General features: G+C 34.8%; 1 protein-coding gene across 4 annotated transcripts in view; it reads left to right on the forward strand.

Moving 5' to 3' along the window:
- Positions 1–22,557, forward strand: part of LOC107731893 (dedicator of cytokinesis protein 11-like) — an 84,584-nt gene that overhangs the window by 18,601 nt on the left and 43,426 nt on the right. For 3 of the 4 annotated variants that reach the window (XM_016543080.1, XM_016543082.1, XM_016543083.1), the window contains 21 exons: positions 413–535; positions 1,871–1,953; positions 2,162–2,284; positions 2,629–2,705; positions 3,623–3,807; positions 4,368–4,433; positions 4,544–4,636; positions 5,478–5,601; positions 6,132–6,253; positions 6,388–6,471; positions 6,584–6,673; positions 7,534–7,655; positions 7,819–7,888; positions 8,249–8,374; positions 9,519–9,590; positions 10,334–10,480; positions 11,840–11,923; positions 15,063–15,174; positions 17,162–17,200; positions 19,093–19,274; positions 21,906–22,019. In XM_016543080.1, the coding sequence (XP_016398566.1) occupies positions 413–535; positions 1,871–1,953; positions 2,162–2,284; positions 2,629–2,705; positions 3,623–3,807; positions 4,368–4,433; positions 4,544–4,636; positions 5,478–5,601; positions 6,132–6,253; positions 6,388–6,471; positions 6,584–6,673; positions 7,534–7,655; positions 7,819–7,888; positions 8,249–8,374; positions 9,519–9,590; positions 10,334–10,480; positions 11,840–11,923; positions 15,063–15,174; positions 17,162–17,200; positions 19,093–19,274; positions 21,906–22,019 (2,238 nt within the window). The remainder of the gene's footprint in view (positions 1–412; positions 536–1,870; positions 1,954–2,161; positions 2,285–2,628; positions 2,706–3,622; positions 3,808–4,367; positions 4,434–4,543; positions 4,637–5,477; positions 5,602–6,131; positions 6,254–6,387; positions 6,472–6,583; positions 6,674–7,533; positions 7,656–7,818; positions 7,889–8,248; positions 8,375–9,518; positions 9,591–10,333; positions 10,481–11,839; positions 11,924–15,062; positions 15,175–17,161; positions 17,201–19,092; positions 19,275–21,905; positions 22,020–22,557) is intronic. The other variant, XM_016543081.1, reaches the window with a different exon arrangement.

Genomic DNA, 22,557 nt, shown 5'->3' on the forward strand with positions numbered 1-22,557 from the left:
TTAATTTTCCTTTTTACTTCTAAGTATTTGTCGTTTTAAGATTTGGATATATGGCCCTATGAGACTCTCTCAAAATACACTTTCTCTGTAGCATAATAATAATAATAATAAAAGTATGTCCATTCATTCATTTATGTGAAAACTGAAATATGACCATAATAATAATAATAATTATTATTATTATTATTGTTGTTGTTGTTGTTCAAACCAGCAACAAATGAACAAACTAGCTATTTAAACCACTGTATTCCATTTTTTTTTCTATTTAACGACTTGAGTTAATTACACTGAATGTCCATAATCAACAAAACATTTACCCATGATAATCTTTAATGATCTTTCAGTCTATTTAATTTTCCTTTTTACTTCTAAGTATTTGTGTAACCACAGTGTGTCCTTTTGTGTTATCCAGGGTATTTTCTCCGTTACCAACCCCCACACAGACATCTTCCTGCTGGCACGGGTGGAAAAGGTCTTACAGAATGGCATCACCCATTGCACTGAGCCCTACATTAAGACCTCTGACATCAGCAAGGTCTGGTGCTCAATAACACACACATGCTTCAAGAGAACTGAAAACAGTTCTTAGGCATGAGTTCTTAGTGTTGCATAACATCAACAAGCTGTCTACACTCTCTTGGATGCATTTTAACATTTTAAATGTCAGTCTGATTTGGAAAATAACAGTATTGTATAAAAATAGTATAAAAATGTGTTGTATTTATACAATTGTTGGGTGTTAAAGGGTTAGTTCACCCAAAAATGAAAATTAGCTTGTGTTTTACTCACCCTCGAAGCATCCTAGGTGTATATGACTTTCTTCTTTCAGACGAATCCAGTCGGAGTTATATTAAAAATTGTCCTGGCTATTCCAAGCTCTATCATTGCAGTCAGCGGGTGTTGCAGTTGAACAGTCCACAAGTCGTCAAATAAAACGCGTAAAGAAAAATATCCATATTTCAAACGTAATAAACACTTTTCTCTCATGCGTGGAAGGCGTTCCGGCGGAAGGTGTATGACGTATGCACAGCGCGCGCACCTCTGAGGTATGCTAGTCTTTGCGAGTTTGTTTATAGGAGCAAAGGAAGCAAAGTTTCCTTACTTTAGCAAAGGAAAACCAGTCTCCTCTTGGTTTATATCGAAATCCTCCGACATTTTTCTTTACAAATCCTCGGTTTGTACTTCTAATTCATGACCGGCGTTTTGTTTTGTTCTCTCTCCGCATTCGTCACTAATCACGCAACGCATACGTGCTGCGTCATCCGCCGGAACGGCTTCCGCGTATGATTTCGATATAAGCCAAGAGGAGACTGGTTTTCCTTTGCTAAAGTAAGGAAACTTTGATTCTTTTGATCCTGTAAACAAACGGTTTTCACAAGACTCACCGGCACATGCGCAACGCTGAACTCATGTCATCCGCCCAGAGCTGCTTCCGTTTACAACTGTTGGCACAAGCTACATTAAAGTGATTATTACGTTTTGAATATGGATATTTTTCTTACAAAAACTCATGGATTCGCTACAGGGGGCCTTTATTCACCCCCCGGAGCCGTGTGAGGCACGTTTAATTATGAATGCGCGCGCTTTATTTGACGACTTGTGGACTGTTCAACTGCAACACCCGCTGACTGCAATGATAGAGCTTGGAATAGCCAGGACAATTTTTTATATAACTCCGACTGGATTCGTCTGAAAGAAGAAAGTCATATACACCTAGGATGCTTCGAGGGTAAGTAAAAATTTTCATTTTTGGGTGAACTAACCCTTTAAGTAATGTTTTGTAATGTTTTTGACCTGAATTGTCTTTTGATAATTCAGATTTAAATGCTTCCAGAATGCTCCCATGCCTTTTTATGTGTCTGTTTCTCAGACAGTGCAGAAAGTCCTGAAGACTGCCAAGCAGACGTGCCAACGGCTGGGCCAGTACCGGATGCCCTTCGCTTGGGCTGCCAAGTAAGACACAGAAACTCGCTCCTTATTCACTTAATGGACTAGTAAAGCTTAAATGATCTATGTTCTACATCAAGTAGAATTACGTGCCCTTCAAACTGGAATGTCACAGTCAGTACTCTTCGGAAATCACTTTAGTAAATATTTAGGTAATGTGTAAGTGTTTTAAAGTTCATTTCTGGTGCCAAGGATATGTGTGTTGTGTCTTCAGACAGGTGTTCAAAGATTACCAAGGCAGTTTAGACATTGAGGGGAAGTTCTCTCCACTCTACCGCCAAGACAGTAGCAAGATATCCACTGAAGACCTTATCAAACTGCTGACAGATCTCAAAAAGTGAGTGGCAACGCGTGTGTACTAGACTGAATACACCATCTTTTGATGCCAGGTATCCCTGTGAATTTGACAAGTAGGAAATTTTCCTGGGTCAGCATGCCTGTAACAACAGTCCTTATTTGATCCCTAACCTAAACACTAGCCCTGAATCAGAGGGAAGTGATAAGAATGGTGTACAAGCCTTTAAGATTAACCCTATTCCTTTGCCTATCACTAAATTGTTGATGTGAATGACATGTTGCACTTGGCAAAATCGCCGTCATCCACCAGGAATGTACTTCCTTGTTAGTCACTTTATTGTATTATGCATTATGAATGTTTTGAAGAGACATTTTTGTTCGTAGACCAGAGAAGAACAAACTGCAGATAATCCCTGGACAAATTAACATCACTGTTGAGTGCGTGCCTCCAGACTTGTCAAGTACGTTTGTTTGTCTTTTTTTATTTCATTTGGCTTTTAATATTAGATAACACCTTCTTTCTTTCTAACTCTAAGGCGTAGAATTTTTGAATTCTCAGTAACAATTTATTTAAAGGCACAATTTAGCATATGATGCAATTCATAAAACATACATTTTTATAACTTTGAGAACATGGTTCACATGACAAATGTGTAAAAATTAAGAAAATGGAAGGAGATAATTTACTTGTTTTTCTGCTGTTCCACCAAATGACGTCACTTCCTGGGTGTCACAGTTTTATTGAATGTTCCATATTTTTTGTAATGGGGAAATCATGCAGTGTCAGCTAAACATTATGCTTTTGCATAATAGTAACTAATTTAAAAAATAATGATTTAAAATATTTTTTAGTTGATTGAATATCTGTTTAACAGATTATGTCATTGATATGTGATTTTAATTGATACAGTCTGCATTAGGAATACATAGTCTTTTTGATATGTTTAAAAATAGCTAGGTTAATTTTATTTCAATTTGTAATAGTTCTCTTTTTGAATGAATCTGGTATTTGTGTCTTTATTACTTTTAAAAAAGGAATGGGATGCCAATTTGTACACTGTGGACACATTTTGTTTTCATGATTTAACCCTGAAAATCCTTTACCTAATCTTGTGTTCCTGGTCAAAAATGACTGTCCTATGAAAAATTGCTTGTAAATCTGTCATTATGCTAACAAGGTGGGGGGAAAAATACCCAAAAAGTACATAAATTATCAAACATTTTGCAGTCAGTAGGTTTTAGTCCAATGCGATAACATCAACTAGCATTTTGGGGAAAAAATCCGAAAATGCTAGTTTCCATTTCAAAATGAACAGAACACATCATGAGGGTTAACATATAATGAATGGTATTTAATTTATAACCTTTATCTTCACAGACTCTGTCACATCATCTTATATTCCTGTGAAGCCGTTTGAGGAGCAGTGTGAGAGGGTGTCCGTGGAAGTGGAGGAGTTTGTCCCAGAAGAGGCCAGATACAACCACCCATTCACCATCTACAAGAACCAACTCTATGTCTATCCTCAGCAGCTCAAATACGACAATCAGAAGACATTTGCCAAGGTGAGGTTCCTCACACGTCGCAAAGCACGTTCTGTAATTAGTGGAACTGGGAAGCTGTGGGTGGTGGTGCAACAACAAGCTCTTTCAAGCAGTAACAATGTCTGCCTATGTGTTTTCACACATGAGGCTCTGTGAAGAGCCCCAGGGATTCTATTCATAATCAATTCACGGAAGATGGTATCTCAAATTAAACAGACTTCAGGGTTAATTGCATCCTCCTCCACTGCTGGAAAGCTCATTCTACTGGCTGTTTGCCCTGTTACTCTCCAACTTCTTTTCTTCTAAATTAGAGATGCTCCCAAACATTTATACAGCTCTGTTTCTCAATGATACTAATGACATCTGTTTATTGGCTTTCATTCAGTTTCATTCATTTGCAAAATAGCATTTTGCTTTATTTATCACTAGATAATTGGTGTCCTATTACATTATTTATCATCATTATGTACATGCTGCTAGCCAAAGGTTTTGAATAATTGCTATATGTATTGTTGTTGAGATAGCAAATATTCGCTAATATATATGATGAGGTCTGATACAGTGTCTGTATTTTCTTCCAGGCTCGAAACATTGCAGTTTGTGTTCAGTTCAAGGATTCTGATGATGAAGGAGCCGCCCCATTGAAGGTGACTGTTTGAGTGTTCTTTGCGTGATATCAGTTTTATTCCCCAATTCTTTAATATTTTATAATTAGTGCAGTGTAATGTGTAATTGACTAACCACTGTTTGCTTTTAGTGCATCTATGGCAAGCCAGGGGATCCACTTTATACCACCAGTGCTTTTGCTGCAGTTTTGCATCACAATCAGTGTCCAGAGTTTTATGATGAGGTGAGATCCGTATATTATCATGTAGTGTTATTCTTTCACTCAACTGCACAGCAACACAATATCTCATCTTTAATTACCTGTATAAATCCATCAAGCAGGTGACATCACATCATATTGGACTTATCACAGTTAATTGTACATTTTTACTTGTACGCAATTACTTGTACTTGTACCATCATTACTGTTAAAAATAAATATTTATCATTTGTATACCTGAGGACATAAACAGCACACGAAATATAAACACATCCTTAGATTATTATCGAGACCTAAAACTATGACATTTGCATTACTAACATTTGATCAGACTGAGCTATAAACAGCACAAAGCACGAGCTTTCCCGATTCAAGGATATGAAGAATCTTTAATGTTCAAAAAACACATTATTTTTCAAATACTGTACATTATTGTAGGTCCTCTATGCCCCGCCTCTCTCAAACACTTCAGGGATCTTATCTATGCACAATCAGCTTGGCACACTCCACTGAGAAAGGAAAAATTGAAATCGCATCATGCGATTTCAATTTTTCCTTTCTTGTTTTTTGAACCTTAAACTGCATAAACACATTTCATTACACCAAATACACAAAATAATGTTCTTTTTAGCAGCATCATATGACCCCTTTAAAGGAGTAGTTCAGCAAAAATGGAAGAATTTGTCATTATTTACTCAGTCAGTGTTGTTTGAAGCTAATCACAATGACATGCTTATATTTTCATGTACTGTATTTATGAGTCACAATCAGGCTTATAAACACACAACTTTCTTTATAAGAACTTGATTAGAATTCAACTCGTCAAGATTTCCTTAATGTTGAAGTATTTTCATTTCTGTCACAGATTAAAATCGAGCTTCCTGTTCATGTCCATGAGAAGCATCACATTCTATTTACTTTCTACCACATAAGCTGTGAGGTTGGCAACAAAACCACCACCAAGAAACGGGATGGAGTGGAAACACTGGGTGAGTGTGTGCATGTGTGCTTGTGTGTTGTATACACTACTGTTCCAAAGTTTATGCTCAGTAAGATTTTTTTAATTAATAATTTTTTTCATCAAGGACACATTAAATTGATCAAAAGTGATAGTAAGGACATTTATAAGGTTACAAAGATTTATATTTCAAATGAACGATTCTTTTGAACTGTCTATTCATCCAAGAATCTTTCAAAAATGGTCATGGTTTCCACAAAAATAATGAGCAGCACAACTGTTTTCAGCATTGAGAATAATGAGAAATGTTTCAGCAAATCAGCATATTACAGCATAATAATTTCTGAAACATCACGAGACACTAAAGACTGAAAATTCAGCTTTGTTAAAATATAAAACAGTTATTTTAAGTTGTAATAATATTTCACAATATTATTAATAAATGCCTTAATGTGTATAAGAGACTTCTTTCAAAAACATTCAAAAAACTTTCCGACTGCATACAGTCGAATGTTGGTGTGTGTGTGTGAGGAATATACCTTTAACTCTCGCTCTCTACAGTGGGTTATTCCTGGACTCCTTTATTGAAGGATGGCAGAATACAGTCCTCAGAACTACAGCTTCCTGTGTCTGCTAATCTACCAGCTGGGTACATGTATGACAAAGGCCAAGACTCAAAAAAGGTAAAATCTTCCTTTCAGCAACACTAACTCTAAAAATTAATTGTTTGTTGGTTGGGTTGTTGATTGGTTGGTTCATTTGTTCATTGATGGTTTGGCTACTTGAATTGATTGATTCACTTTTTTTTTTTTTGCAGTCTTCCCCAGACATCAAATGGGTGGAGAATGCCAAACCATTATTTAAAGTCCGAGCGTATGTAGCATCAACAATTTACACTCAGGTATGTTGATCTGATCTAAGGATGGTTCAGCCACTTTCCATTGCACTGAACAGAGAGCAATGACGTGTTCTGTAAAATAAAAACATTAATCTAGTAACTCCCATCCATCCAGGATTTGCACCTCCACAATTTCTTCCAGTATTGCCAGCTGATGAGGTCAACATCACAGGGCAATCCCGCTGAACTCGTCAAGTACCTAAAGGTGAGAATTACATGTGAACAAAGGAAAATGTTAATTTAAGTTAAACAATATTACAAAATTTGATGTGTATAAAAAACTACACAATGTTATGCACTTTTTAACTTTTTTTTTTCTCAAAACAGAGGACTATATTTGATTTATGTTGAACCTCGCTCGTGATTTTGCTGAGCTTTTCTTTGGAGCACATATTGTATACTACTGTTTAAAAACGTAATATTTTTGAAAGAAGTGTCTTGCTCACTATGGTTGCATATGTTTGATCAAAAATACAGTTAAAACAGTAATATTGTGAAATGTAATTACATTTTTAAAATAACAGTTTCTATTTGAATATATGTGACCCTGGACCACAAAACCAGTCTTAAGTCTCTAGGGGAATATTTGTAGCAATAGCCAAAAAAACATTGTATGGGTGATGGGTCAAAATGATTGATTTTTCTTTTATGCCAAAAATCATTAGGATATTAAGTAAAGATCATGTTCCATGAATATATTTTGTAAATTTCTTACCGTAAATATATCAAAACTTAATTTTTGATTAGTAATATGCATTGCTAAGAACTTCATTTGGACAACTTTAAAGACGATTTTCTCAATATTTAGATTTTTTAGCTCCCTTAGTTGTATCTCGGCCAAATATTGTCCTATCCTAACAAACCATACACCAATGGAAAGCTTATTTATTCAGCTTTCAGATGATGTATACATCTCAATTTCCTCTTATGACTGGTTTTGTGGTCCAGGGTCACATATTATAAATTGCTCTTTATTCCTCTGATGGCAAATCTGAATTTTCAGCAGCCATTACTCCAGTCTTCAGTGTCACATGAATCCTTTTCATTTCCTGTTTCATTTCCAAGTGCCTACATGCGGTAGAGACTCAGGTCAGCATCAAGTTTCTGCCTACGGTGCTCGTTCAGCTCTTTGAGATCCTCACGATGGCAAGCAAAGAGAGTCGAGATATTGCTGTCAACTCCACACGGTGACTTACCACTTCATTTGTCTTCTCAGAAAGACACAAGCTTCTGTATTACTGTTTTGTATGCAGAGTAGCCTATGAATGCAAAATGTCCTTATTTAATTGTTTTGTATAGTTTAAAGTGTATAGGATTGCTACGTTACCAGAGTGCCTCTGTTTGTCTCAGGGTAATCATTCACATAGTGTCTCAGTGTCATGAGGAGGGACTGGAGCACTACTTGCGCTCTTTTCTGAAGGTACAACATTATATCTCCCTGTTATCCTTACCATGAATGAACTATAATGTATGCTCACAATACTATAATGGATGACTCACAAATGTGAGTTTGATGAAACCGAAGTTATAAAGTACTAGTTAAAGTAAAAACACTGAAGTTATTTTTATTAATATGATCACAAAAATATTGATTAAAGAAAATGTAATGTCATCAGAAATGTAAACATTTGCATGTGTAACAAGCTTTCTTGTATTTGTAATGTGACAGAAGAACTTTGGTTTCCAAGAAGAGCTTTTCTTTTTATAAATAAAATGTGTACTCTTTTGATTTGTTTGTTTTATTTTTAAAAAATGTAAAAATCAATGTTTTATTTTGCAGTACGTGTTTCGGATCAACAACGCAACTTCAGAAAAATCGGTGACGACACATGAAGTTTTGGCTACAGCAGTGACTGTCATCCTCAAACAAACTGCAGACTTCAACACCTGCAACAAACTCCTCAAGGTGACAAAACTGTTCAGTTATGGTGAATATGATCTACTCTCTTTGCACAGCAGATGGCACTGTTGTGTTTATTTTCTATCCTTTTGATTCACTTCAGAATTGTGGTTTATTGTCCGAGTAAGTTACGAGGAATTGGTGGGTTGTTCCAAAAAACAGATCATGATATGACCATTGACACCCAAATAATATGCACCAGTTTCTTTTATTCAGTGCCACTGGACCTTCCTCAGTGTATTCAAATCAATGTACCGACCTCGTCTCATATAGACTCGGCATCTCCATAAAGTCTTGTTACGTAACCATGTCCACAAGGACACATTTTCTTGGAATTCAGTTCTCAGTGCTTTCTTGGAACTAGGTTTGAGGGAATTCGCTTTTACAGAATGAGATAACCGAATACTGGTTTGACTTTGGCTGGTGTCAGAGATCACATCGTATTGTGGTAGAATAATAAGTCCATTGTTTCTGCAATGCAATTCACTTTCACTTTGCTTTATTTTTGTGATTATGTTGTGGTATTGTATACAGTTATGTGTATATTTAAGATTTTGTTATATTGGCACACATTCAGAACATTCCTGTGATATGATATGGTATACACTCATATTATTATAAACATTATATTAATATTAGATTTCATGTTACACTACTGTTCAAAATTTTGGGATCATTAAGTATTTTTTTATTTTCTGTATGACATTAATGCTTTTATTCAGCAAGGATGCATTAAATTAATCAAAAGTGACCGTAAAGACATTTATAATGTTACAAAATAATTATATTTCAAATAAATGCTGCTCTTTTGTTTCTTAAGCACCAAATAAGCATATTAGATATAAGTATCATGTGACACTGACGACTGAAGTAATGGCTGATGAAAATTCAGCTTTGGCATAACTAGATTAAATGACATTTTATTAAAATATAATATTTTATTTTAAATTAAATTAAAGAAAATTTCATTTAAATATTTTAGAAATTTCACAATATTACTGTTTTTACTGACCTCAATCTTTTGAACAGTAATGTGTAATATGGTTTGTGGTATCTGTAAATATTTAAACTGTTTATGTATTGGCACACATTTACGACATTCATCTGTATTATTGTATCAAGTCCTTTTTCTTTTTGTCTTATATTACAGTATTCCTGGTTCTTCTTTGAGACCATGGCCAAGTCAATGGCACAATACCTCCAGGATGGTAACAGAATGAAAGTTAGTATAATCTATTCACAAATATGACACTTTAAAGTAATATCAAAGAAACTTTAGATTAATATCAATTAACGGCCATTTGTTATCTAAGAGGAGTGTATAGGGCTTTCCTTTCCACTTCCTTTTCTTAGTCATCATCTTCAGTAAAACACAATAAAAAGTAGCTGGATGTAAATAATCCTGGGCTGTCGAGCAGGATGTTGTTTTCCACTTTTGGCATTTGTACATAGAATGCGGTTAACTTCCTCATTCTTCAAAAGTTTGCATGATCAAGGTATCTGTGAAGAAACACCCTTCAAACTCATAAACAAGGAACACGAGCTGCGCTGTACTGTACTGTTGACATAGAGTTGTCTTTTGCATGTACAGTGTGTGTTTAACAGTTTCAACTTTCTGTCAGCCCGTTTCAAACATGTTCAGACCTATTTGACATGCCATTGGATCCTGTTTGCATAACTGAAACCCTGACTCATGTATGTCATTTAAAGGCCGGTGTATAAAATCTGTTGTTCAAACATGCCTCCAGCACAATAGATTGCATGACACTCAAGAAAACTGTTTTCTCAGTTGTTAAAATTGGACTTCGGTCTGGTTAGAATATCATTCTGGGGCATTTATAGCTGAAATGAAATCAGATAAAATCCTACTGTACTTACAAATGACTCTTTCCTATACCCACTGAAACTATGTAGTATTTATAGCATAGCTATGTGACAGTTAATAATGTGAAACATTTCCTGCAGATGCCTCGAGCGCAGAGGTTTCCAGAATCATTCCACCAAGCACTGCAGTCCCTGTTGTTGTCAATCATGCCTCACATCACTATACGCTATGTGGAGATCCCAGAGGAGGCCCGCTGCGTCAACTTTAGCCTGGCCTGCTTCATCAAGGTCAGGCCTAGAGCTGTAGTATTTGAGTAAGATCAGGCTTATTATTTAAAGTCAGGCTTAACTCTTTAATGCCTCAATGAGGTAAACAACACAACTGTTTTCAACATTGATAATAATAAGAAATGTGTCTTGAGCAGAAAATCAGCATGATTTCTGAAGGATCGTGTGATCTAACTTAAAGCATTTAGGTTATGCCTAATGTTTTAAAATTTCCTTAAAGTTTTAAATGACAAATGTTTGGGGTCAGTAAGGTTTTTTTTTCAATACTTTTATTTTATTAATAAGAAATTAATACTTTTTTCAGCAAGGATGTATTACATTGATTAAAAGCGACAGTAAAGACATTTATAATGTTACAAAAGATTTGAATTTTTTTTAAAGAAATGCAGTTAATTTGTACTTTCGGTTCATCAAAGATCCCTGAGAAAAATATGTCATAGTTTCCACAAAAATATTAAGCAGCACAACTGTTTTCAACATTGATAATAATAAGAAATGCTTCTAGAGCAGCAAATCAGCATATTAAAATGATTTCTGAAGAATCATGTGACACTGAAGACTGGAGTAAATGGCCGCTGAAAATTCATCACAGGAATAAATGTAACATTTTTGTAACAAATATTCTTCTGTTAATATTTCACAATATCAATGTTTTTCTGCAGTTTTGATCAAATAAGTGGGCATTTAAAAAATCTCACTGACCTCAAACTTAAGAAAGGTTGTGTGAATATGTATGGCAGTTGCATAAAGTACAGGAAAATCACAGCAAATTTAATATATATATATATATATTAATATTTAATATTTTTCCTCCATATTTTTGACCACATAAAAGCCAAATGCAATGATTGATTGAGAATAATATAATCTCTGAATGATCAATGATACATGTCAACCATGAAAATCTTTTGCAGTTTGTGCCACTAGAAGTTGTTTAATATTTTATTTTAATGCTATTTTTTTATTTCTATTTTATTTTTAGTTTAATTGTTTGAATTGTGTTGTCTACATGTTCTTGAAAGTGCACACAAGTTGCACAAGCGTGTTTGATATTCTGCAGTTGTACGTTAACCTATAATCATAGCTTTCAAATGCCATTCACAATAATAAATAAACTGAAGTGATCAAATTTGGTAGATTAGAGCAAATTTGATCTATTTTATCTAATAATAGCTATTATTTGAAGTGTGTTTCAACATTTGGACTTGGTCACCAGTGTGTTGTGATGTAAATGTTTTTGTAGTTTTTCTGGTACCAGTAGTCACTACTGGATCTATCATTAATTTTTTTTATTTGTTGTTCACATGGACTCATTTTAAGGCATTACATTGTTCTGACTGAAACTCTCCCCCTTCACAGCGCTGCCTTACGTTCATGAACCGAGGATTTGCTTTCAGTTTGATAAATGACTACATGTGTGGCTACAGCCTGAAAGATCCAAAGGTAGGCAAAACAATTCAAATACATTACATGGTCAAAGCAATGCTACTTGCATTTATTTAGTGGGTTATTAATATTAATTGGTAAATGACTAAATGTTTTTTTGTTTGTTTGTTTTTTGGATCGAATCAACCTGGTGGTACCACTTCAAGGTAACATTAGTGTCATAATTACTGGTGTCCATTGATTAAAATTTTTTTACGAATTAATCACAATTCTTTTCTGAAATTAATCGCAATTAATCCCACCTTGCATTAAAGTTTTTAAATATACTTTTATATTGCAATAATTTTCAAATTAATGTAGAAACTGATATCTCTAGGAAATTGTCCCCCCCCCCCAATACTTAAAATGATGGTTCATCCAAAAATTAAAATTACCCCATAATTTACTCACCCTCAAGCCATCCTAGGTGTATATGACCTTCTTCTTTCAGATCCAATCAGAGTTATATTAAAAAACTATCCCTTAAAGAACTATCCCTTTAACCATTGACTATAGCCATTCAACACTACAGTATAATTGAGATCTATCAATTTGAACATTTATTAGACTTTAAAAAATTACAATTTCTAATTTAAGTAAACTTAATCCTCACATGAACCCATTAAAACTAATGTCATATTTAGCAACCTGTGCCCTTCAGCTAGTAGGAAATATACAGAAATTGAATAAAGTTATCAAACACTAAATTCTCAATTAAATATAGATGAACCCTTAAAACTACAAATGTTAGGAACAGACATCTCAGCAGCTGGGTTATCAGGTTATTTTGGCTGCTATCACTTTAAGAGCTGCTGCTGCTGAACATGACGCGGATCTGAACTCTTTATATTTTCTGACCCACTTCAGGACTTAAAGTCTAAAGTCTGCTAATGCTGACCGGTTGAATTGGTGTGTTAGATGAGGGAGACAGTGCTGGGCTGCTCCAGGACAGTTTTGAAAACCACTTCATTTCAGAGATATGTTCTGAAATGTGACTCATATATAATAAATAATTACATGCATGCACAGTTTTAAGGCAACATTAATCGCCTTTTTGGTAACTTCATGACTTAACTGACGACATAACTTTAATATTAAATGTTACAGGCTACATTTGTGCGTGCTATTGAAGAGCACGTGCTATGAGCACAGTATAACGTCTGACGGGACGGAAAAAATAGATTTTACTGACATAAGTTCACTGTTGTTCTACTGAAGCTCCCTCGTCACCTGTACCGTTTCCGCACTTGTTTGTCTAGCGCCTGGCGCTGAGGTGAAGTTGGAGTGCGCGTATGAAAAGTCTCCCGTTTGATGTGGCCGTAAAGATGTTCTGTGTCCAAATAAACACAATTTTTGTCAAAAAAAAAAGAGACAGAAGTAGCAGTTGTGAGTGGGGTGGCCAACCCTAGCTCTGCCCCTGCGTTAACGGCGTTTAATACTTTTAACGCGTTAAACTAAAAAAATTAATAATCTGTGTTAACATGCTAATTTTGACAGCACTAGTCATAATTAAATTCTGCTGTAAAAAACAATGATTTTACTTTTGTTCACACAACTCAACCATATCAAATTAAATAAACACACTGTTTTAATTCATTTTAACAATATTTAACTTATTTATTCTACTAATACTTTATTGAGAAGTGGCCCGTTTGCTTTGACAGGTACATTATTCTTAACAATGCTTTCAGTGTTTTTAATTTCTCTTTCATCAAACAATACAACGTGATTTTTTTTCTTTATGTTCTGATTCTTCAGAGATTCACTTCTCTGTGAGGTTCTTTCATAACAGACATCCAGATAATGGGTGTGACTCATTGTGGAATGTGGAATAGCTTCTCTGTTCTCATTTTCTGTGCTGTTGGTATCACAGAGTTTTATTGTGGAATATCCTATCATATCATGCATGACTCATTTTTTCTTGCAAATTCTATGGGCCACAGCCTGTCGAGAATACACATGCTTTGAAAGGGTGCAAGTTATGTATTTTCAATAGTACTGAATATCTGAAAAAACTCATATTTCAGTGGAAATTATGCTAAACAATAAATCAACACTACAGTATATTTGTGTTTACAAAATCTAGATTTTAAAACTGTTCAATTAATTTATTTGTAGTGCTTTTCATAAAACCTGATTTTCTGAAGCAGTTTGAGTTTTTTTTTGTTTTTGTTTTTTGGCTACGATTGTTTGAATTTTATGAATTTCAGAAAATGTTTTTTTTTTTTTTGAAAGCATATGAGTATTACAGTTATCAATTCATTTTGAGCATTATGCACTGTAAAAAATTAGGGTTATTAATCACAAGAATTGTCAGGGATTTACAATATAACAGTTCTATCTTAGATTTTTTTTTTGTTTTGTCAATATCACTTGATATTGGATATTTAATTGTGTATGCTTGTTTCGACCTATACTTACATTTAGATGACCTTAGCTGACCTTAAGATGAAGTACATTTTTAAAAACTAATTATAATAATTTAATAACACTGTAAAATGTAATCTTCTTCAAATCTCAAAATAAACATCACTTTTTCATACTGTACATTGCAATGTTGTAATGCCTAAAAATTCACGTGTAGAATTTAAAACTATTTATTGTAGTTTTCAGTGTAATATCAGTGTTATGTCTTCATGGACTTGGTCTCCATTATTAATCTGAACTGCTGTACTGTTATTCACCTTCTCGCTCTTTTCGGTCATCTGACTCAAACCTGCTTACTGTACCTCGTTTTTGTCTCACATCAATGGGTATTTACAGCTTTCTTCTGACTAATGTTCTGCTGTGAAATAACTGGGTATCTGTGTTGTGCTTTCTGGTTTTGCTGTTATACTGTGTATTTAAGTGTATGCGTGTGTATATGTATGTACTGTATGCTATCGCTTGCATTCTTGATTGAAGCTGTGGTTATGTATTTTCTTCTTGTACAGCGACCTTGAGATTGGGAAAGGTGCTTTATAATTAAAACGTAACTTTCCTTAATAACAAGTGTTGCTGACTCTGTTGCTGAACTCGGATGTGAATTAAGACAGCTTGTCAGAACTTGTACAGATACGCTTTTGCAATAAATCTGTTTTATCTTGTCTGTTGCTATGACCCACAAACCAGCTTCTCCAGCATCGCACTCATCACTTTTTTTACACAATGTTTGCAGGCACTTACAGAGATGAAGTTTGATTTCCTCATGACGGTGTGCAACCACGAGCACTACATTCCTCTAAACCTGCCCATGGCGTTCGGCCGAACCAAGTTGCAGCGAGTCCAAGGTAGGTCTCTCCACCCTCCACCCACCTTGCCATGGTTTTCCTTGCCCCCATCCTCCCCTCCATCCCAGTCTAACAACTTCACCACTTTAAGATCTGCTAGCAGCACCATTCATTATGCCATGTAACTTGAACCTGAAAACCAGCCACACAGGGACTTAAGTGTCACGAAGTGGGGCGTGATGGCACTCAAGCTTAACATATAATTTTGGCATGAATCTGAATATTTTTCCCTAAGAGTTTCCCCTAAACACTGGATTTAACAAGTTCAGTTATAACACATGTAACACGTAATGGCTGTCATGAGTTTATCAGTTTCACCATTTCAAATAAAAAAAATATGTCTCACCATAAACAGAGTTCAAATGAAGGTCAGACAATATGACCTCTCATTCTTTTCATTGAGGCACAGGATTAGCATACTACCATACTACTCATATGTGCAGTGTCAATTATGTATACTGTGCACAGTATGTACACTTCCTTTCCAAAGTTTGGGATCAGTTATGTTTTTGCATGCTCAGCAATGCAGGATTTATTTGATTAGAAATACTGTAAAAACGGTAATATAGTGAAGTAATATTACAATTTGAAATAACTGATTTCTGTGTTAATATATTTCAAAATGTAATTAATTCCTGTGATGGCAAAGCTGAATCTCCAGCAGTTACCAGTTCATTTTCAGCGGGAGAAATGCTGCAGGTGTCAGACGCTCCCCGATGAGTTCTGCCTCTTTGTCATGCCTAGTTTCTAGTGGCACAAACCACAAAAGATAAACGTTTCACAGCTGATGCATATCATTGATCATTCAGAGATGACATTATTCTCAATCAATCATTGCATTTGGCTTTGATGTAGTCAAAAAACATGGAGGAAAAATATATTAACTGTGATTTTCCTGTAGTTTTTGAAACTAATATACATATTCACACAAAGAGACACACACAAAAACATATTTAAATTATACACACCTTTCAAAAGTTGATCAAAACTGCAGGAAGACAGTACAGCGATATTGCGAAATATTATTAGAAAACCGTTACTTTAAATGGTATTTTATTATGTTTTAAAATGTATTGTAATTTATTCCTGTGATGAATTTTCAGCATCATTACTCTGGTCTTCAGCGTCACATGATCCTTCAGAAATCATTCTATGTTGATTTTCTGCTCGCAAAATTTCTTATTATTATCAATGTTGTAAATAGTTTTTGTGTTATATTTTTGTGGAAATCATTATACAATTTTATCAGGATTCTTTGACGTACAGAAAGTTCAAATGAACAGTATTTATTTAAAATCTAAATCTTTTGCAACATTATAAATGTCTTTACTGTCACTTTTGATCAATTGAATGCATCCTTACTAAATAATAGCATTAATTTCTTTTTTTTTTAATTATAATTTAATTCGCTGAATTAAATGTGCATCAATGTAGCATACTGTTCTTTGAAATGTTTATCATTACGTAATGCATAATTAACCATTTAAAGTCCATTTAAAAATCAATAAATAAACAAATGAAAGGAAGTATGTAGTATATACTGTGTGCAGTATTTATTAGTGAGCACTATTCCATTTCAAACACAGCCACACACCCTCACAGCTTCACTTCCACCACTGATAATGGCAATCCTGCATGATTGCTTCCTTTATTCATTATTTCAGATTTTATTTCGTATGCGGCGGAGTGTTTTAGCATTAATTTCTTTTTTTTTAAATTATAATTTAATTCGCTGAATTAAATGTGCATCAATGTAGCATACTGTTCTTTGAAATGTTTATCATTATGTAATGCATAATTAACCATTTAAAGTCCATTTAAAAATCAATAAATAAACAAATGAAAGGAAGTATGTAGTATATACTGTGTGCAGTATTTATTAGTGAGCACTATTCCATTTCAAACACAGCCACACACCCTCACAGCTTCACTTCCACCACTGATAATGGCAATCCTGCATGATTGCTTCCTTTATTCATTATTTCAGATTTTATTTCGTATGCGGCGGAGTGTTTTGGTGTCGTAGGTAGGTGATGCCGACCAATGCCGATGCAAACGCACTTCCAGTCACCAGATAATCGTCCTGATAACCCCACTAATTGCCTTGCTGTGCTCCAGCATCATTCATCAATCACTGTCTAACTGCATTTGACGCTTCAGGTTGAGGCCTTTGCTTTTTCTGTAACCAAGCATAACATATTTGCTTTGCTCTGATGAAATTCAATGACTAAATGTATATTGTGACAGGATGTTTGAGATGATTTTACACCACAGAAATTAAAAGGGCAGTGTTTTCCTGCTACCTGAGATGTTTGTTGCTGTAATGAAGTTGTCTGTCTTGTCCTGTCCGCACTTGCCCTTTTTAACTGTGTAATACTACACATGCAGAATGAGTGCGGAAACATCTTGTGTGCACTTGTTGTAATCTGGTTTTTATTACTATTATAATACGAAAATGTGAGGAAATGTGGCTGTTCTGTTTTCAATTCTGAATACAGGAAGTACAAAAGATCTTAAAAGAGATTGTTCAGCCAAAAATGAAAAACTTTTCATCATTTACTCACCTTCATGTTTTTCCATTCCTTTCTTGTGTGGAACAAAAAATAAGCATTTAAGTAGCATTTTTCCATTCATTAAGGGTTCACAGTGACTAAAGCTCCAAAACTGACGCTGTAGACAAACACTACCATTCAAAAATGTAAGGATTCAAAAGAAGTCTCTAATGCTCACCAAAGATTGCATTTATTTGATCGTAGATACAGTAAAAACTGTAATATTGCCAAATATTATTACAATTTAAAATAACTGTTTTCTATTTTGATATATTTTGAAATACAATTTATCCATGTGATGACAAACCTGAATTTTCAGCATCATTACGCCAGTCTTCAGGGTCACATGATCCTTCAGAAAGTATTCTAATATGTTGATTTGCTTCTCAAGAAACATTTTTTATTAATATCAATGTTGAAAACATTATTTGTATAATACATTTTCAGTATGAAGTTCAAAAGAACAACATTTATTTGAAATAGAAATCTTTTGCAAACATTATAAATGTCTTTACCATCATTTTTGATCAATTGAATATATTCTTGCTTAGTAAAAAAAGCATTAATTGTTTTTCAAAAAAACTTTTGAATAGTAGTGTATGTTATATAAGTCTTTTAAAGCCATACAACATCTTTGTGTGAGGAACAGACTTAAAATCTTCCCCTTCGCTGAATCATGAAATCAGTGAATTGAATTAATTTAGTCCAGTTTAAAAAGAACCTGCTAAAAAGAATGGTTTGTTCACTGACCCACTTGTCACTGTGTGAAGATTCTTCAAACATTCTCCTTTTGTGTTCCACGGAATGAATAACAGCATGCATGTCTAAAGCAACTTGAGGGTGAGTAAAAATTGACAGAATTTTCAATTGTACGTGAACAGCTACTTGTCATTAGAGGATAAATCTTGTCATCAAGATTTTGGTATTATTGCTAAAGAAGGCTATTTATAATTGCATGGCCTATTTTCAATAACAAAAAAGATGCTTTCACTTTAAGCACAAGGTTTTTCTGTCACTCTTTGGTTTCTGTTTCTGTCGTTGTTTGATGTCTGGAATGCAGTGAAGTCTGCTTTCCTAAAAGCATTTGAAAGTTGTCAGCCATCAAACCCTAGACACTGTCTTTTCATTTGGATGCCTTTCACTATCACAGATGTCAGTGACTTAACGCAGGTGCGTTACCTGTTACACCTGTATGTTAAGCACCATTTACATATATGCATCTTTAAAAGTATTGCGTCTTTAGGATGCATGAAATAAAAGTGTTGCTTCTTACTTTTTAATAAAAGGCCACACAGATTGCAAAAACGTTCATAATACTGTAAATGCTAGTGTGGAACATTGCTGACCCTGAAATGATGTGTTTCAGATCAGAGTTTGGAGTACAGCCTGACCGAGGATTATTGCAAAAACCATTTCCTGGTGGGTCTGCTTCTGCGAGAGGTTGCCGATGGACTCCAGGGCTGCCCAGAGATCAGACAGCTGGCTGTGGCTGCACTCAAGAACCTCATGATCAAACATGCCATGGACGACAGATACAATGCTTTTAAGGTAAGTTGCGTAATTTCACAAACATATGTATCGTTTTAGAAAGGACAGGACAATTCCTGTCCCTGCTGCTGCTGAATAGACAGGTGTCATCAACCTTTGTTCACAGAAGACAGATTGCTGTTTTGCATGTGCAACTTTACATGACTGTTATGTTAATTATGTTAATGTTAGTCTCCATGATACTTCGTTTCGCACTGTTGGTTTAATTAGTAGTGTTTACTAAAGCAAGCATCACTAATAGTATTGCTTATACATGTGGTTAGGAATTCAAAACAAACCCTTAAAGGGATACTCCACCCAAAAATGAAAAATCTCTCATCATCCCAGATGTATAAGACTTTCTTTCTTCTGTGGAACACAGAGAAATTTAGGGGGAAAAAACTATTAATCCATGTAATTCAAGTGAATGGGACCCTCAAAGTAGATGTTTCAACAACCATGCAAAACAAACGATAATCCATACAACTCCAGTTGATGAAACTGAAGCGAAACAATAGGTATGTGTGAAAATACTATTAACTTAAAGTTTTTCAAACATTTCTTCCTTCAGAACACTGTGAAGCGTGGCATGAACACATTGTGAAACTCACGAGAAGTGATGCCGAAACACAGATGACTGTCACTTTTTGTGTGAGTTTCACGTGGGACGTTTATGTCGAGTGTGAACTTGTATGATAGTTGGCCAGAAGCAATGGTTTAGAAAAAAAGAAAAGAAAACACTCAGTTGGTTCCACAGAAGACAGAAGGTCATGTGCATCTGGGTGAATACATGATGAGAGATTGTTCATTGTTGGGTGTAGTGTACCTTTAACCCACACATATAATGACAGACATAAATTACTCCTCAAATCATGCAGCTTTTTGAGGAGAGGTGTGCTATTACTTTTCTAAGCCAACAAATTTGCTAATTTTGTCTGGCAGCAAAAAAACAGGCAAAAAAAAAAATGTATCAGATAGACCTGGATTAAAAATGGAACTGGAGTTGTATCTAAAGACTAGAATATCATAAGCACTTATGGATGAACTTGGACTAGTAAGCAGTCACCTAGACCACCATAGCAACTGCATAGAAATAGTCTAACATCCTCTCATATATCCTGTCATGTCATGGCAACACCCTAGCATCATGGTACCTCACATTAGCTTCTGAAAATGTAAAACCTTGTTTATTTGGATGTTTTGTGTATTAAAATCCCATGTCAAGAAATTAAATACCAGATTCAATTTAGATAAATACCAAGTAAATGTATTAATATATTAATTAATACGATGCAGCACAAATAAGTGTAGTTAAACTTTTCTGTACAACATGCACAGGGATGCAGGAGTTTATCTGAGATGACCCCAATGCATAAGCAAGTCGATGTTATTGAAATTTGTGGTATTTGCATCTTATCTTTTATCAAGGAGGGTGGCCGACAGCAATGCAAAGAAATCCTCCAGTTATGTCCGAACCGTTGTCACCATTGAAAATAACTGCTGCACATTGTGTTTGCATTCATCTCACACAGACAGTCTTGTCTGTTATGCAAATGCCAGATTCAGTGAGTCCAGATCTAAGTTCCAGATCGTTGGCACAGACATGGCTCTCGAGCTCCTGCTGCAATCGCATTTCTTGAGAAGCCTCTATGATCTGTTTATGATCTGTTCACTTTTTTTCTTAACATGACTCGGCTACTACTGGTGCCTGAACCTCTGGGATAATCATGGGATAGTTTCCAGAAGACAGTGAACATTAGAAGCTGATATGGTTTGGTTTTTAGCTGATTCTGTATGAAACATGCTTAACTGTATGAGCAACATCATAAAAATGACAAGAATGACGTTCATTTTCTAAAAACATACGGGGCGAGTCATTCCAGGAATATTTCCAAAAATCTTAGAAGTTTAGTCTTTAGCCTAGTAGTTGTATTTAAGTGGTGCTTGCTAAGGCCATGGTTAGGGATTTTATTATAGTTATTTTTAGTTATAGACCATTTTCTCATGTCGTTCCAAATGCTGTTCCTTTAAGTGAACAGACTTGTTTTATTTGCCGTATAATTTAGAAAATATCGTAGAGAAAATAGTTAATTTTATTATTATTTATATACCATTATTTTGAATTAGCTTTTATTTTTATATTTATTTTGTTATTTGCTTTTGACATTTTCATTATTATTATTATAGATTTCTTACCGTTTTCATTTTAGTGTATTTATTACTTCACCTTACATGTATTTAAGTTCTCAAGTTAATTAAAATTACAATTTTGGTTTAAGCTTTGTAAGGTAAATTTTTTAAATCTAATATTTATATTTCATTTTATTTTATTCCAGCTTTTTTTGAGTAAAAAAAAATATTTGTAATAGTTTTTATAGTTGATACTGATAGAGGCTTGGGTTATTTTGACTTGGACCGGTAAGCAATTACCCAGTAACACCCTATCAACCATTTAGCTAAAACCACACAAATATGATTGTGTATTGTAGCAATTTTTTTTTTTCTTTATTTCTTCATTATTAAAATCATGGCAGCATAAATGAAATATACACAGTAAAACCACTAATATTAAGCAACTGCGGTCTTTGACTAGTGATAATTTTTTCTGCTACAGTGTTTCATAATAATTTGTTTCCTTTCATCTGATGACAGAACCAGCAGGCCCGCATCTGTCTGCTGTATCTGCCACTCTTTGAGCTACTCTACCAGAACCTGAGCCACATGAACAGCCCGGGGCAACTCTGCAGAAATGGCCTCGGCCTTATGGTAAACATCCATTTCTCTCTTATCTGGGATCTACAATGACTCCGTCTTCATCTGTTTTGTGAAATCAATGTTTTATGAAATGCACATTGCTTAATCAATTGAAACTCCATTGAAACTTCTTAAATGTCAGTCCAAGAAGATAAGACAAATCAGAGGCATTTAGAAAATATTAAAGGGGTCATATGATGTGATTTCTATTTTTCCTTTTCTTTAGTGTGTTATGTAGCTATTTGTGCATGTATAAGATCTGCAGAGTTACAAAGCTCAAAGTCTCCCACAAAAGGATTTATTCTATCTAAAAGAGAAGGCTGATCCAGACCGGGCTAAAACGCCTCATTCAAATACGCCCCCACATGTCTACGTCACTATGTGGAAATATTTGCGTAATACCGCCCAAATGTACACGCAAAGAAAGAAGGCGTGGTTTCAGGAACTGCAGTGTTGATGCAGCCATGTCAGGGAGACGCTGTGTGTTTCAGTGCAAAAGCAAAAGCACTTTATTTGGCCTTCCGGAAGTAGATGCAATTAGGAATCATTG

This window comes from Sinocyclocheilus rhinocerous, unplaced genomic scaffold (genome assembly GCF_001515625.1).
Source record: "Sinocyclocheilus rhinocerous isolate Xijiao unplaced genomic scaffold, SAMN03320098_v1.1 scaffold1841, whole genome shotgun sequence".
Taxonomy (NCBI): domain Eukaryota; kingdom Metazoa; phylum Chordata; class Actinopteri; order Cypriniformes; family Cyprinidae; genus Sinocyclocheilus; species Sinocyclocheilus rhinocerous.